The 16,032-nt window shown below is 44.8% G+C and overlaps 1 protein-coding gene across 4 annotated transcripts in view; it reads right to left on the bottom strand.

Moving 5' to 3' along the window:
- Nucleotides 1-594: 594 nt before the first annotated feature.
- The window catches only part of MST1R (macrophage stimulating 1 receptor), a 391,011-nt gene continuing 375,573 nt past the window's right edge, over nt 595-16,032 (bottom strand). For all 4 annotated transcript variants that reach the window (XM_085625073.1, XM_085625074.1, XM_085625072.1 and 1 more), the window contains exons 19-21: nt 7,263-7,428; nt 3,915-4,051; nt 595-1,926 (exon numbers count right to left, since the gene is read on the bottom strand). In XM_085625073.1, coding sequence (XP_085481199.1) covers nt 1,602-1,926; nt 3,915-4,051; nt 7,263-7,428 — 628 coding nt within the window. In that variant the 3' untranslated portion in view covers nt 595-1,601. The remainder of the gene's footprint in view (nt 1,927-3,914; nt 4,052-7,262; nt 7,429-16,032) is intronic.

Genomic DNA, 16,032 nt, shown 5'->3' with positions numbered 1-16,032 from the left:
CTGTTCTATTCTTAGCCCTGTTCTCTTTTTGTACAGTTACAATAAATATAATGGCATACATGGACCCTTTTCTCTGAATTTATCGATCTGGCTTTAGTACCAGGAACGGAGAGTGAAGTATCTGCCTAACCCAAGACGCAAGTGGGGTGATTTGGGGACTGTGGTGGGTCTTTTGCAAATGGAAAGCATAGAACCCAAAAGGCCTACTAGGAAACAGGTGGAAGAAGTTGATGGTCAGGGAATTATATACGCCTCACCTCCCGGATGTTGAATGTAATCTAGCTTGGGATGACTCTTTCTCCAACCCTTCACTGGCACAGTTCAAGCTCTGGTAACAGACACTGAGTGCTCTTGCTGGGAGAAACTTCAAGTCAGGTTAATTTACAGGTTTAATGTGTGGCCAGGGCTTTAACATCTAGTCAAATTGCTGTGGTGATATTCAAGCCAGAATCTGAATTCTTGTGTTGTTTATGAATCTACAACAGATCCATTCTGCAAAAATATAGAATTTATTTCCATCTTCGTTTGCTCTCTTTTCTTGTTCTGATAAGACATACTTACATAATGGAACAATGAAATTAAAACAAGCAGCAGTTAAAATAAAACATTTTATATACATGGTTGAAATGAGTGAAAAAGTTCATAAATATATATACATATATTTATTACAGTTCTCTTTTTCCCCCCAGACATCCTTTTGAGCTGAGACAAAACCACAATAAGAGAGTGAATTTCCTTTTAGCCACCAGGTAAATTCTCCTTGTTCCCCTTTGTTATACAATCCGGGATGTGCTGCCGTTAGGCAATTGTTAGTATACGTTTGCTCATCGGTTCCCTTGACTTGATTTCTGGAGCAAATTAATTTTGTTGGGAAGAAACCTAAATCTTGCACCACTCAACCCATGAAGGCCCACTGTAGTCCTCTGTTAGTGCTTCATGTGAGATTTATAATCCTCTTTAACAATATAGCTTCTCCTATACATCTGACAGGTTCATACGTGCGAGAAGGTAGATGCCAGCAATGTTTGAGCTTACAGACTATAAATACAGACAAAACTTCATTGCAGCAGCCAGCCTTCTAGTCCTATTTTAGTTTTGAGTGTTTAAATTGCCCTGTGTGGGTTTTCACCTGAAGGTAAAGCCTAAGTAGAACATGCAAGGATCAATGACGATATCCAAGCTCCAATCACTGAAATAACGGAGGTGGGGAAGGTCACAAAGCGAAAAGAAAGACTTGGAGTTTGATAGAGAAAGAGAAGATTGAAATAGGTAGGACAGGGGAATGGGGAGAGAGGACAGGCAAAGTAGGAAGATGGAGTGGTCGGAAGGAAAAGGTCCAAGGCAGCAAAGGAACTAATTATTAGATCAACATTCAAATAGCAAGAGATAAAACATAGTAAAGAAAAAGAAAGAAAACAGACCACCAAAAATGACAGCAACTGGTCATGAAGATGGACAAGAAAGAACAGGCCCCAAAAAGAAATTGTGAAAAATAAACCCTCATATAAAAATAAATCCCAAGACTATCGCAATAGATTTTCTGTACAATTTCAAGTATTTCTTTTCAGTTTGTGTTTCCAGTGTGCAGAAAGACTTATTTCTTAGTCAGAACCTGTGCCAATGGCTCCGCCATTGAAATCAGTGCTCCCTGTCATGTCCACCTTCTCATGCAAGGAAGGTCTCCCCACTTTCCTACTAACCACCTCCTCATCCTCCTCAGATTCGCTGCTTTCCAGCTCATCTTCTGAGCTAGCTGCCGGAGGTGGAAAGGGCTGGTCATTGTCCATGTTCACATACGTCACATTGAGGTTAATGTAGTGTTCTCCTTTGAGGGAGCCCAGGATGCTCTCCAGGTCAGAGATTAGCTCGGTGAAGGTAGGGCGCTCCTCGGGTCTTGGGGACCAGCAGCTCAACATGATCCTGTATCTGTCAAAGGCACAAACATGAATACTTTACATTGGATAGTGAATGGAGAGTCTCATAATATGGTGACTTAAGTGGAGAGCTTTATAAAGGAGTTTGTGAAATTTGTGCTTTTGTTTTGGCCAACTACGCATCATTTTCACAAACATAGGTATATTTCATGTAATATATTTTGTTTGCATCTCGACACACTTTATTGCACAAGGGTATACCTTGCACGAAAAATCTACACACGATACAGGCAGTAAATTAGTATAAGGAGAAAATGTATTGTTTGATAAGTAAATGCATCTCTGCAAAACATTTTCTATGCCAACCTGTCATAATTTCACATGGTGACCTAAAGATTGAAAACTTTGCACATTTTGCATAAGATACAATTCTGGAATTAAACGAGCAGTGTAACAAACGTTTTGCACAGGCCTAATGTATAGGCCTTTTAAAAAATGACAGGACTGACAAATGGAAATTTCCTACCCTCTTAAAAAAATTTCTCCCGTCAAACAAATAAGATTGATAATTCGTGAACAGTGCAGAACATTTAATTTCTATGATGGGGTTGCTCAGGATATTAATGGAGGAATATAGGACATGTTGGATCAGTGTTATGGTACTTCATAGCCTTTCACTATTAGGCCTGCATGCCTAAGAGAACTGACCCAGCAAGCCAGAGGGTTTTACCTCTATGGTTAAAAGGGCAAGGGGTTGGCATACTATATCACGTGAAGCGCTCATGAGACTAAAAAGCTTTTAACTGTATAATGGATAGGCAAACCGTTAAACAGTAGGCACAGTCAAATACATTGGTAAAAACACATTTAAACTATAGCCATCTACGATGCTTCAATAGCTTAATTACCCTGGGATTGGACAGCATAATGTAAAGCCTTCTATCTTTAGCATCGCGTGTCTCCAGCGATTCGCACTGGTATGCAGAACCCTCTACCCTTAACCCGTTCGCTGCGTTTGTCGGCCAACAGTCATCGCGAGCACTACCTCCGTAGTGCTGCGCACGTCCGTTGGCCGACGCGGCCCCGCCCACGCACGGAAACGCCCGCACCGCGGCGGATTTTACGCCACAGTAAAAGGGTTAATGATTGCATGATTAAGTGTAAGTGAAATAGAAGCAAGGTAGTTTCTACTTTGTTAAATGTTTGGTACAGAATACAAACTGCCTCTCTACGGTCATAATGCTTGTCTCAAGAAAATAGAGGCATGGTGCGACAAATTAAGTCAACCAAAAGCAAACTGCTACTATAATTTCAAAGCCAGTTAGTTCCTGTGCCCTATATGTTGGCCCCTGATAAAAACATCCATCATAACTTGGGCTGCCGGGTTTATGGTAATTTTTTTTTTGCCATTTCCGTCTATATTCATCCATATTTATACTTTGCTAGTTTTATCTGTATTTATCCATATTTATTTTGGGTTTTGTGGAAAAATTAAGCTGAAATTAGTATATTTCCATATTTATTGAACCGATAAATATGCATTCATACTTGAATGTCTGCCAGGTTTCAGTGCTGTGAACATCTGCAGAAGATAAATCAGTGCACTTACATGAAAATATGCAAAATTCAGTATCAACCTTGTGCATATCTACTGCTGTTAAAGCCTCTTAATAAAAGTCCTTTCTTTTTTAACTTCCCTTATGTATCAATCCACACATGTATTGGCCCGGCAGTCATGGGAGACAGTATTTAGAAGTACTCAAAAAGCAACCCAATTTCCCTATTTATCCACATTTAAAAATAAATACTGACAAGAAAATGAATGTTTTCTGTCTGTATTTATCTGTAAAAATCTGAAAAAAAACGGAAAATAGGGAGCCTTAATCATAACCAATATCTGGATTAATGAAAACAGAGAAGTATTAGAGAGTATAAAAACCATTACTTCACTTCGAGGTAGTACATATAGGGGGGGGGGGGGGGGCTGCAACATTAATTCAAAATAAAAACAGAACTCTTCAAACTTGCAACTGTACTTACAGCGGATCTGGACAGTACTCCGGCTGAGGTAAACGCCTGCCTCTGAACAAATAGCGGGTGATGTCATAGGGATCCACCTCAGGGTACGGAGATGCGCCTCTTGTTAGCAGCTCCCAAACCAGGACACCAAATGACCACTAAAAATGTAGAGAAAGTGATAGGGTGAGATGCTGAAGTAAGGAGGTATAATGAGAATTCATTCCATTCTGCACAAAATAAGAAAAAGGTTGCACAGGCTTTTGATAGGAACCTGCTCCTGCAAAGCCTCGACATATCATGCACACTTAAAGTAAGAGGACATGACAAATACTAATGCACTGTTAGCTAGCTGTAGATTGAGGTCTGAGCCCATTATAGGGTAGGGGGCTTTAGAGCATTTGCGGCGTGCAAAATCGTGTAATTGTTTTTTTAAAGAAATTTTGGCAAATATCAGCCAATTTGTATGAAATATGCTTTACTGTTATTTCGAGAGAAAATTTCAAGAAGGAAATGCTTCATGTAAAAGTAGTATTGAGATCCCAGCGAGCACTATGGAGCTGAAATTTTCCCTAGTACAGGATATTTTTTGTGTGAACCAGGCGCCAGCCACTGAAGATGAAGCGAAGGTGCATAAAGCGAAATTTCAGGACTTTCACATAACGTGAATTTTGCTAATTTCAAGAATTTCATCTGCATAATTCAAATTTTGTCTAGGCTTTCCTTTACTTGCGTTTCATCTGCAGGTGTGACAATAACACTAGAAGCCACATACTGGAGGATTTTACTGCAGGGTCTCTTCTGCAAGGGGCACCGGAGGAGCACAGTATTGAACTTTCAGTACATGTTGCCATCAGTAGCGGTTGCTACTGGGCAGTAATGGTGCGGCGAGGGGGTTCAGAAGAAAAGAAAATTACACTTAGTTGCTGGCTGCCGCTTCTTCTCTGTCCTCTTCGGTCGACGCAGGAAGCAGACTCCACTAAGCCAATCACGACTCTGCTGTCACCAGCATGACAGCAGCATTGCGATTGATCCGAGCGCTGAGGTTCGGTGCTCAGACAGGCAGTGGGAGCCTGTGCATGTTCTCCACTTGCATGCTAAGTATGCATGTGTGTTTGCCCGGTCTAAGACGGCCGACCAAAAAATCATGCACACTTAGAAAGTGCTCACCACTCCTCCTCCTGCTGTATGGGCAGCCCCTTCCCACACCTTCAAAGTCAGTACCTCCGCCTTAGCAGAGAAGCCGCCACAGGTTGCAATAAGAAAGGGAGAAGTTACTTGGATAAATAACTAATTTTTATATTTAGATACAATTATGTTTGCATGACTATTACAACCCTAAAGTTACAGGAATTCAGTAAATGAATTAAAAAACAGAGAGAGAGAGACTTTTTAGACCAGATAAAAGGAGACCATAATTGGTAGATTTTTAGTCGAATAGTGTGATGGTCCCAGGCCTGTGAAGTCAAGATATGACAATGGTCATGAACAAGGAAGATTAGCTGGAAACAGATAGGTGCACAGTAGCCCAAAACCTAAGTGGAGCTCAGGTTTCCCACATCTGAGACACCTACCCGTTCACGCAGTAGAACTGGGTTAGCACTGAGATGTACAGAAGCAAAATCATATCTTGATTAAGTGTGAGGAAGTACTGGATAGACCCCCATTCTTAAACACTCATAATATATCACTTAGTGTCTTCACCTGAAACTAGGAACCTGATCATAAGTACTCTACACAGTTACAATAACGCCTCACACATAATGAACTTGGAATCCTGCTAAGAGGCTTATTTACAGAGTAGCAGGTGTCCCTGAGGCAGCATCGAAAATGCAGTTCTATCTATATACACTGCTCCATTAATCTGAAAAAGCTATGTAAACATAAATACGCTGCACTCGTTCAGGACACAAACACACATGCATCATCATTCTGGTCCTTGCCACTCACAAAGTTATGAAGTAACTCATCAGGTCTTCCAGACTAGTTCTTGAAGCACCTCATCCATACCTAAAGCTTGGTTACGCTTAAAGTCTCGAGCTGAGTAACTAACATGTACCCATCTGAGTGCTAATTCTTGCGTAGAGCCCTCCTCACAATCTTGGTGTGCTGAAGTCCCACTGGGGTTGGAATCTTTATCATTGGTGACCCCAGCACCTTACAATTTACTGCCTGCAAAAAAACAAATGTGTTTTCTCCAGGTTCCTCCATCTCGTCTGCTTTGTGCTTCTTGAAGACATATTGGAGACCAGAGCCCGTATTATGAATAGTCCCCCTAGGGGCGCAACAGGCATGTGCGCCTGGTTTGTGCTCATCTGGGGCACTATGCTATTACAAGAGGCCACTGGGGTCCACTGACCCTCCAGACAGGCCACACAAGGGATCTCTGTCACCTACTTTAAAGAGCTGGTGGCAGCCACCTGTATTGTGAAACACCGAGCAGCCTGTAAGCAACTGCTTCATATTTCACTGAATGTACTGCCCCCATGGCAGTCACAATTTTGCACCTGAATTGGGAGCAGCACATTCATGATAATAGGGAACACTGTCCCGGTCTCAGCCAGGCACACCTTTTGAAAGGTGCTCCTTTTGCAGAACGGAACAGTGCTCCCATTCTGTAATCGGGACCCAGGACGGCCCACATAAACCTGCTCACTTGTGGCTGAGACCTGATCCTTGTGCCAGACCATGAAGTACAGGGGTCCCACCAGTCCAGGAGAGGACCCTCATTCAGGATTAGGGGACTCCTGAAAGGAGTTAATCTTTACCCTAAACTTCATACCAGATTTTCAATGTTAAGGCCTCGCAGGACTGCAGACAACCAGCTCATCTAGAAATTCTCCACCGAGTTTCAATCTCTTTTCAGACTGACTTGGAAATCTTCCATAGCACCTTAGTTTCTCACTTCAGACACTTACCTGCAGGCACAATCAATCAATCTGAACTTGGCACTGCATATCCGGTTACCTTTTGGACATGTACATTGCTTAGGTTTCTTCCTGTGCTCAGTGCATGCCCAGAGGCTCACACATACACTAAACATACTGCAACCTGAGCAAGCATACTTTTCCCACACCGTAAGAAAGACATTGCTACAAAAGGGAGGTGTAGAGTTAGGCATCAAGGCGCCTTCAAACGTTCTCTGACTGTGGTCAGCATCTGATAAGGCTAAGTAAATGCTACACAATAGAAAATGCTCACCAGTCACACAAGAAGGGGGAGCATGGGATGGTCCCATGAGGTTCTGAACAAGAGCCTAAAAATTCACACCCTCTCTAAACCCTATGATCCATCATGTCCCTATGATCCATCTATCAGTGATACATCATCCAGATGCTCACCTCACTCATTTTGTGTACCAAATAAACTTACAACATCAGACTTAGTTGTGAACTTCTGTGTCTGCAGGCTCTCAAGTGCCATCCACTTCACAGGAAGCCGGGCCTTCTTGTGCCGTCGAATGCTGTAATACTCTTTATCAAAGACGTCCCTGGCAAGCCCAAAGTCTGCCACCTTGACTGTAAAGGTCTCATCCATCCTAGAATAAAGACATAATGTTAGAAGACAAATAGCATACTCTTTAGATGGGTATGGGTTTGGTGGAAGGTGGAGAACATATAAAGCTCTTTACAGGGTACTACACATATTGTGAACAGGACCTAAACTCCCAATACTTAAGCAAAAAAGGAAGCACCAAGTGCTCTTGCCACAGCTATCGAATGTATGTGATCAAGGAAGTTTGAAGCACACTTTGGGAGCTGGATAACAACAATCAGCAATGGATCATGTTATCTGTGTGTGTTACCTGACATTAGGTGCAAATTTCAGAGACCGCCTGGGTTAGGTGCTGGAAGGACGCTGCTATTTCTGGACAAATGTAGTTTGTATGAGGCATGAGTTTTAAAGAATGTGCGCGACTTCCCAGGCCCTCTGCAGACATATCTTAGTTGAGGTCACAAGTATCAAGATATGTATACACACACACACACACACACAATATCCTCAGTGACAGCTCCTGGCAGACGCGTTTCGGCGGATGCCTTTATCAATGCCGGTTTTCAGCTGGATAGTCCAAAGTGAGGCTCTTGGCGGGACGATGTTTAAATGTCTATGGCAGGGAACCCTATTGGCTGACTGATGTGACCATCGAGAGAGGACAAAGAAAGTTCCATTCAGTAAGTACTGTTCCTCCCTCAATGTGTCCGTCCAAGGTTCCCCTCACTCCGCCCATTGCAACGATCCCACAAAAGAGAACAGACACATCCAAATTTGCGAGCGAGGTATAATAACCCGCCTGTGCATGCAGTGATGCCCTGACGTCAGCTTTTGTAGTGTTTGCTCCCTCATACCTGCGTGATCGATGGCGGATTCCATCACCGCTGAGCAACTCTATCAGCAGACCAGCTGCTGCTCTCTCCCCAGTGCCTTTAACACAGTCAAGCCTGGGGGGGGGCGCCGCATTGTGCAGTCCGTGCACTCATCCACAAAGTTTGTCGGTAATACGCGGAGCTCCAAACCGAGAGGCGTGCCTGACTGCGGAGCCGACCTCCGCTACATATACACCACCAGTCCCGCTTTGCATAAAAACGGGTCAGACACATGCTGGAGTTGCTCAGCGGTAAATATGCCACCAGTACGCACAATAAAAAAAGAGCAATATCGTCAGTGACAGCTCCTGGCAGACGCGTTTCGGCGGATGCCTTTATCAATGCCGGTTTTCAGCTGGATAGTCCAAAGTGAAGCTCTTGACGGGACGATGTTTAAATGTCTATGGCAGGGAACCCTATTGGCTGACTGATGTAACCATCGAGAGAGGACAAGGAAAGTTCCATTCAGTAAGTACTGTTCCTCTCTCAATGTGTCCGTCCAAGGTTCCCCTCACTCCGCCCATTGCAACGATCCCACAAAAGAGAACAGACACATCCAAATTTGCGAGCGAGGTATAATAAACCCGCCCGTGCATGCAGTGATGCCCTGATGTCGTCAGCTTTTGTAGTGTTTGCTCCCTCATACCTGCGTGATCGATGGCGGATTCCATCACCGCTGAGCAACTCTATCAGCAGACCAGCTGCTGCTCTCTCCCCAGTGCCTTTAACACAGTCCAGGCTAGGGGGGCGCCGCGTTGTGCAGTCCGTGCACTCATCAACAAAGTTTGTCAATAATACGCGGAGCTCCAAACCGAGAGGCGTGCCTGACTGCGGAGCCGACCTCCGCTACATATACACCACCAGTCCCGCTTTGCATAAAAACGGGTCAGACACATGCTGGAGTTGCTCAGCGGTAAATTTAATGCCACCAGTACGCACAATACAAAAAGAGCAATATCCTCAGTGACAGCTCCTGGCAGACGCGTTTCGGCGGATGCCTTTATCAATATATATATATATTACCTAGTGGCGATCGCCACTACGTAAACATAAAGGTTCATTTAAAGGGACAGAGAAAAAAAGGGGGGGGTTCCAAAAAACAAAAACAAAAAATCACCATGCATTTTCCATAGACTTCTTTAGACAAGGCTACGGCAAAAACTGCAGAAAGGAATTGCACCAAATTTGCTAGGAAGCTAGATTTAGATCCACATATTGTGCTTTCTGTGATTTGGTGTAAATCCATTCAGTAGTTTTTGTGATATTAAGGGTAAAAAATAATTGCCTATTTTGGCTCACAAAAGTCTTATGGGTTTCCTGCGAGAGTCCAAAATCTAAAATGGAGCCCTGTGATTACTCAGGAGACCCGTTTTTCCGGTGAGCCTTCATGCACCTGTTGGAGCGACAGGTTCCCGTGAGAGCACGTGTTCTTATTGGCTGACTGTTGGAATGTTAGATATGAAATGGCCGCCATTACTGTTTACTGTGATAAATTGGAGGTGTTGTGGAAATGAAGTAAAAAAGCTGTATAAGGAGGCAGCAGAAAGGCAGGCTGTCCCCCTAGGTTTAGAGAGTGGGGAGCCAATTATGAAGTCGGTCAGGAGGCTTTCCGACAGACCTCTCCGGTTTCAATTCCAACCGCCTAATAACAATATAGGAATGGAATGGAATTGAAACCGGCCGCTCATTTCGGCTGGATTCTGAATGCCAGTCGGAGGCCCCAATGTAATTTCTGAGGACGGCGTTTCGTCCATCGGAATTACAATGTTGTTTTCCGACAGGCTTTCCATGTCTGGCTTTCCAACATGGAGCCCTCCTTTTAATCCCGGTCACCCATCACCTGAGAAAGAGTTCTGAAAGGTGAGGGTTGTCACGCCCCACATCTTACTACGCACATCTGTCATCTGATAGAGAGGTCTGAAAGGAAAGGGCAGTATCTCTCTACAACTTACTATGCACACCAGTCATCTAAGAGAGAAGTCTCAAAGAAGAGGCTAGGCCAACCCCACTCACTACTATGCACACCCTTCATCTGAGAGAGAGGTGTGAAAGGAGAGACCAGTCCCTCCACCCACCCTACTATGCACACCGGTGGGGGTTGGATTTACTTATGGGAAATAAATATTACTTTACAAAACCTAGAAATTCACTGAAAAACCCAAAGGTTAAAGTAGTGTTATAGCTAGGTGAACTTCTAAGTGACAACATTAAGGCTTTGAAGTAAAATAACAGAAATTCAGCAGATATAGTTAGCAGCACTAACTTTAACTTGCACCCCAGCCATGCACTGGATATGACCGCACATGACATCACTTATGACATGTTCTATGACATCATTTATTACATCACTGATGACATCATGAAACTTCATTTTCCTGCATATTGCTCTATAAATTACTATGGTATTAGAGGCCTGACAGTAACTACAAAACATGACTTATTTGTTTCAGCGAATATATATATATATGTATATATATATATATATATATATATATATATATATATATATATATATATATATATATTACCTACTTAACTGAATGTGTCTGTGAGTGGGTGCATGAGTCAGGCGTGCAACGCCCTATGGGCTCAAAGGGCTTCAGCCCCCCGTCGTGTGTGTCAGCCCGGCTGAGACACCTTCCCGGGCACACACACACAGCCACACCTGAGTACTTCACAGGTCTTTAAAAGACAATTTACTTGCTGACGAGGCTTTGTTGTGTTTTCACCCCTTCTTAGAGACCCTGCATCTCCACTCTGCATATTGCTGGAAGAATCAGCCCCCCTCCGAAATGTTTAGTAGCCCCCCCCCCCCCCGAAATGTGGCTCAAGTTGCGCCTCTGGCAGGAGTCTCTGAGTGGATCTGTGAATGGGAGTGTGAGTATATCCGTAGGTCTGTGAGTGGGTGCAAAGCAGTCTGAGTAAGTCTGTGAGTGGGTGTGTTATTCTGTGTGGGTCTGTCAGTACATGCATTAATGTGTGACTGAATTTATATATTTATTTTTTCTGGCAAGGTTCACAATTCCACCGCAATGCTACACTGGGGGTGGGGGGGGTGGCACTGAGCGTCGGGACAGGTCCGTGACTCCAACCATGTGGAAAGAAAATACGGTTTGCAACATTTTAAAACCAAAGTCATAAGGGGTTCCTCAGACACCCCTAAAATCCACCCATAGGGTCAGGGTACCTCTAACCTGGATCCTTTCCATTCTATTCTATTTAGCCTCAAGACTCTTCTCCTGTGACAAGACCCCGGTTTGGAAAATGGCAGCTGCGACTTTCTTCACAGGTTGCGGCTAGCCAATCCCAGCACTTTTCCTGGGGCAAGGGGTCGCGAAGCTCTGCGTAGGCGTTGCGCAGGGTTCGCGCCTCTAGATTTCCAAATTTGGATTTTCTTTAGTATCTCTGACACTACTGAATGGATTTACACAAATTTACAAAAAGGTCGCTTTCTGGATCAAAAGCTTCCTTTCTGCCAAATTTGGTGTAATTACGTTCAGCGGTTTGGGCTGCAGGCATGTCTAAAACTACTGTGGAAATTAACATGGGAAACACAAATCTTTTGACCCCGCCCCCCTTTTTCTTGGCCCCCACTTGATGGATCACCCCAAAACTTTCCATACACAAGAGGAAACTAGGTCCTAACTATAACTATACACCCACACAGTATTTTCAGTGAATTTCTAAATTTTTTAAAACTCTATTTCCTAACTATAATGTCTCTGTAACCTTTGTTTTTTTTTTGTAAATTGCGAAGATTTCTTTTATTTATTTCCTGACTGTAACCACTAATATTTCAGAGTGGGTATCTGAGTGGCTGTATAGGTCAGTGAGGGTGTGTGTGAGTGGTTTGGGGATGTGTAGGGGGTTTGTGGGTAACTGGGAGTTTGTGAGTAGCTGTATGGGTCTGTGAGTGGGTGTGTTAGTAGATGTGTGGGTGTGTTAGTGGGTTTGTGAATGGTTTTATGGGTCTGTGAGTGGGTGTGTAAGTGGATTTTTGAGACTGTACTGTGGGTGGATAAAGCGTCAGGACCTCCAATGAGGTCTCAGCAATACTGCTGTGTGGGACTTACTGCTGTTTGTGGGGCCAAGAGGGATTCTTGGCCCCACAAACCTCAGCATCCAAGGGGATATCATCCTCCAACTAGTAGTGCATCGGGAGGCGTGTTTGTAGAGTACTGGACAAAGGGGATGGGACCTCTGACGACCTGTTACCAATCCCGTTGTTTGGGACTTACTGGTGGTAACAGGAGGGGTTATTGACCCCCAAGGACCCTCAGCATCCAGGGAGACTTCATTCCCCAACCAGTAGTGGGCCAGGAAGTGCGTTTAGAGAGTGGTGAACAAAGGGGGTGTGCCTCTGATGAACTGCATCACGATTCACAGTTCCACAGGGAAGGGATCGCGCTGAGCATGGCGATGATTCCAGTGAGTTGAGAAAAATCATTATAAGGTAATTTATGGGTCCCTCTAGTATCCCACTAACACCCATGGGGTCAGAGTACTGCTACCTTGACCCCTTTATTCACTTTGCAAAAATATTTTCAGCCCAGGACCGTTTCTCGATACATAAAATGGCATATGCAACTTTTCTGTCAGGTTGCAGCCAGCCAATCATCACCCTGTTGTGGCGTGTGGACCTGCGGATACTTCGCGGGTGGTTTCGCAAAGGATCCGCGTCCCTAGATACACTAATCTGGTTTTCTGTTAATATCTCCAAAACTACTGTACGGATTTACACCAAAATAGAGAAAGGCACAGCTCTGAACCAAGGTCTACTTTCTGCCAAATTTGGTGTAATCCCGTCCAGCGGTTCGGGCTGTAGTGTCTCAAGTCCCTATGGGAATTAACATGGGGAATACAAGTTTGTAGACCCCCCTCTTTTTCTCGGCCCTCCTTCACGGACCACCCTGAAACTTTCCAGACAGCAGCTCAAGTGAGCATCCCAAATTAGTTTGCAAAATTGGGAAAATTAATTTAACAAAAAGGTTATTGGCAAAGCAAAAAACGCTCTTGGAAAATACATCCTAACTTTAACTACTTACTGGTGATGTCATCAGTGATGTCATTTGAGATGTCATCAGTGATGTCATCAGTGAAGTCACTGACCATGTCATGAATGATGTAATATGTGACGTCATCAGCAGTGCATTGCGCGAGTTATAGTTAGCTCAACTAACTATAACAGGGGAATTTCTATGGTTTTCTATGAGTGACATGTCCAACTAACTAACTTCCCTGAAACCTATGGTTTTTTCAGTGAATTTCAAAGGTTTTTTAAATGCTCATTCCTAACTATAATGTCCCTGAAACCTTTGGTCTTTTCTGTGAATTTCAAAGGTTTTTTAAATGCTAATTTCTAACTATAATGTGCCTGAAACCTATGGCTTTTTCTGTGAATTTCAAATGTTTTTTAAATGCTAATTTCTAATTATAATGTTCATTAAACCTATCTTTTTTTCTGTGTTTTTTAATTATCAACCCATTCTCAACTTGGTGAAAATTGCAAATCTCACCACTCTTCCATCGATACCTTACGTCAACAAAATGCAAAGAAGGCGTTCCCGTGCAGAAAAAACCACGAAAACAACACTTCCCCATATTTTCAACGACCAGCCAAATCTGCAATGGGATCCAAAAAGCAGGCGATAAGCCGAGTTAGCAGTAACAAATTAACATCAACCTTTAACTGGTGTAAGGAGGTCGACTATCTACTCCGTGAATTGGACCCAACTCACAGCCACATCTAAAGACCAACACGTGATAGAGCTACTGATCATGCAGGTCCGACACGCAACAAGACCACAACACCCAGCGCCACCACCACCAGAATCTTCCCCCCCCCCGCACCACCACTCCTACTACCACCAAGGAAGCGCAAAACAGGACAACGGACCTTCCCAAAACGCCATGCCCTTCAGCCACACAATAGCTGAATGGGAGATATGGCAACCAACTATATATGAAGGAGGCAAGTCACCCTTCAACAATAAAGCACACAATGCCAAGTGTAATGCTGATGTGTTGCACAAACCTCACTATGCAAAGCACAAACCTCTCCATGTGGAGATATACTGTTGATACTTGTAGTGTAGTGCACAGTGGACGCAACCATGTTACCTCAGGCAGTGGGGAAGATCTCGGTCATGTAGCTGTGTTGTCCTCCCCTGGAAGCGGAAGCGGTGTGGGCTGCTCCAACGTACGCCACTCCAGCGTAGCAGTATGAAAAATAGGCCAGGCCCTAGGCGTGGTTCACTTGAGGGAAGACCAACGAGTCTGTCACAGCGGCAGCCCTCACCCTGGCATGTGGCTGCCGCCATAATCGTGGGCCTCCTTGACACAGGCCCCCTGTGAACCCAGCGGCACAGCACCGCAGACTTATGTCTGTACCAACTACTGCCTTCGATCTACACTGCGGACAGCAGCGCTCACAATTCAGATGCAGTGGCGATTGCAGATGTCACGGTCCAGTACGCAAGATACTTTGCTTTCAGTGCGGCCCGCCCATACCACGCATCTTCGCACGGTACACACACGCTGTGTGCTTCAGGTGCTACTAACTCACTGCACCATAAATCATCACCACGCAGCTGTGCGCCCATCCTGACCGCTGCCTCCGCCCTACACTGGGGTTACAAGGTTCACAATTCAAGATTAGTAGCGACGCAAATTGTGTAAGACAGTATAATAGGTTAAGAAGACCACATGCTCCCAATCTGTGCAGCTCAAGTCAACGTCACCTGCCTGTGGGCCTTTGCTGACCGCTGCCTCCGGCCAACACTGTGGAAGACCGGCGACACGTGGTGCCAACTAACCCTGTTCAACACAAGCCGATCCCACATGTGTAACTGTGTCCTAAGTACTGAATGGCAGTGACCCTTACTCCAAGGGACAACCACAGCACCAGACTCCCTTCGATCAGGGAGGCATATTTCCATAAGCAACGGTGGCGACAAGTGGTGCCAATAACTCTGTTCAACACAAGCCGAACAATCCCACATGTGGAACTGTGTCCTGAGTCCTGAATGGCAGTGACCCAAAGTCCATGGCAGCGACCACAGCAGCATACTCCCTCTGATTCGTTAGGCATATTTTCATATGCAACGGCAGCGACACATGGTGCCAATAACTGTTCAACACAAGCCGAACAATCCCACATGTGGAACTGTCCTCAATGGCAGCGACCACAGCACCACACTCCCTTCGATCACCGAGGGGTATTTCCACATGGAAGACCGGCAACACGTGGTGCCACTTAACCTGTACTATTTAAGGATTGTTTGGGTCACCAACGTATTCACGTGGCTGTGGACCCTAGCTCACCACTACCTCTGCCCTACACAGTGGGCAACCGGCGACAAATGGTACCACTAACCGTCTTCAACACAAGCCGATCCCACATGTGTTAGTGTGTGCTGAGTCCTGAATTGCAGCGACCACAGCACCAGACTCCCTTCGATCAGTGAGGGGTATTTCCATATGGAAGGCCGGCGACACATGGTGCCACTGAACCTGCACTACTCAGGCCGGTGGGGCCATCAACGTATGCACGTGGATGTGGGCCCTTGCTTACCGCTACCTCTGGCCTACACTGTGGAAGACCGGCGACAAATGGTGCCACTAACCGTCTTCAACACAAGCCGATCCCACATGGGGAACTGTGTCCTAAGTACTGAATGGCAGTGACCCTTACTCCAAGGGACAACCACAGCACCAGACTCCCTTCGATCAGGGAGGCATATTTCCATATGCAACGGTGGCGACAAGTGGTGCCA

The sequence above is a fragment of the Triturus cristatus genome, chromosome 9 (genome assembly GCF_964204655.1).
Source record: "Triturus cristatus chromosome 9, aTriCri1.1, whole genome shotgun sequence".
Lineage (NCBI taxonomy): Eukaryota > Metazoa > Chordata > Amphibia > Caudata > Salamandridae > Triturus > Triturus cristatus.
Note: the sequence above shows the minus strand (reverse complement) of the source record. Positions and strands in the feature narration are given on the sequence as shown.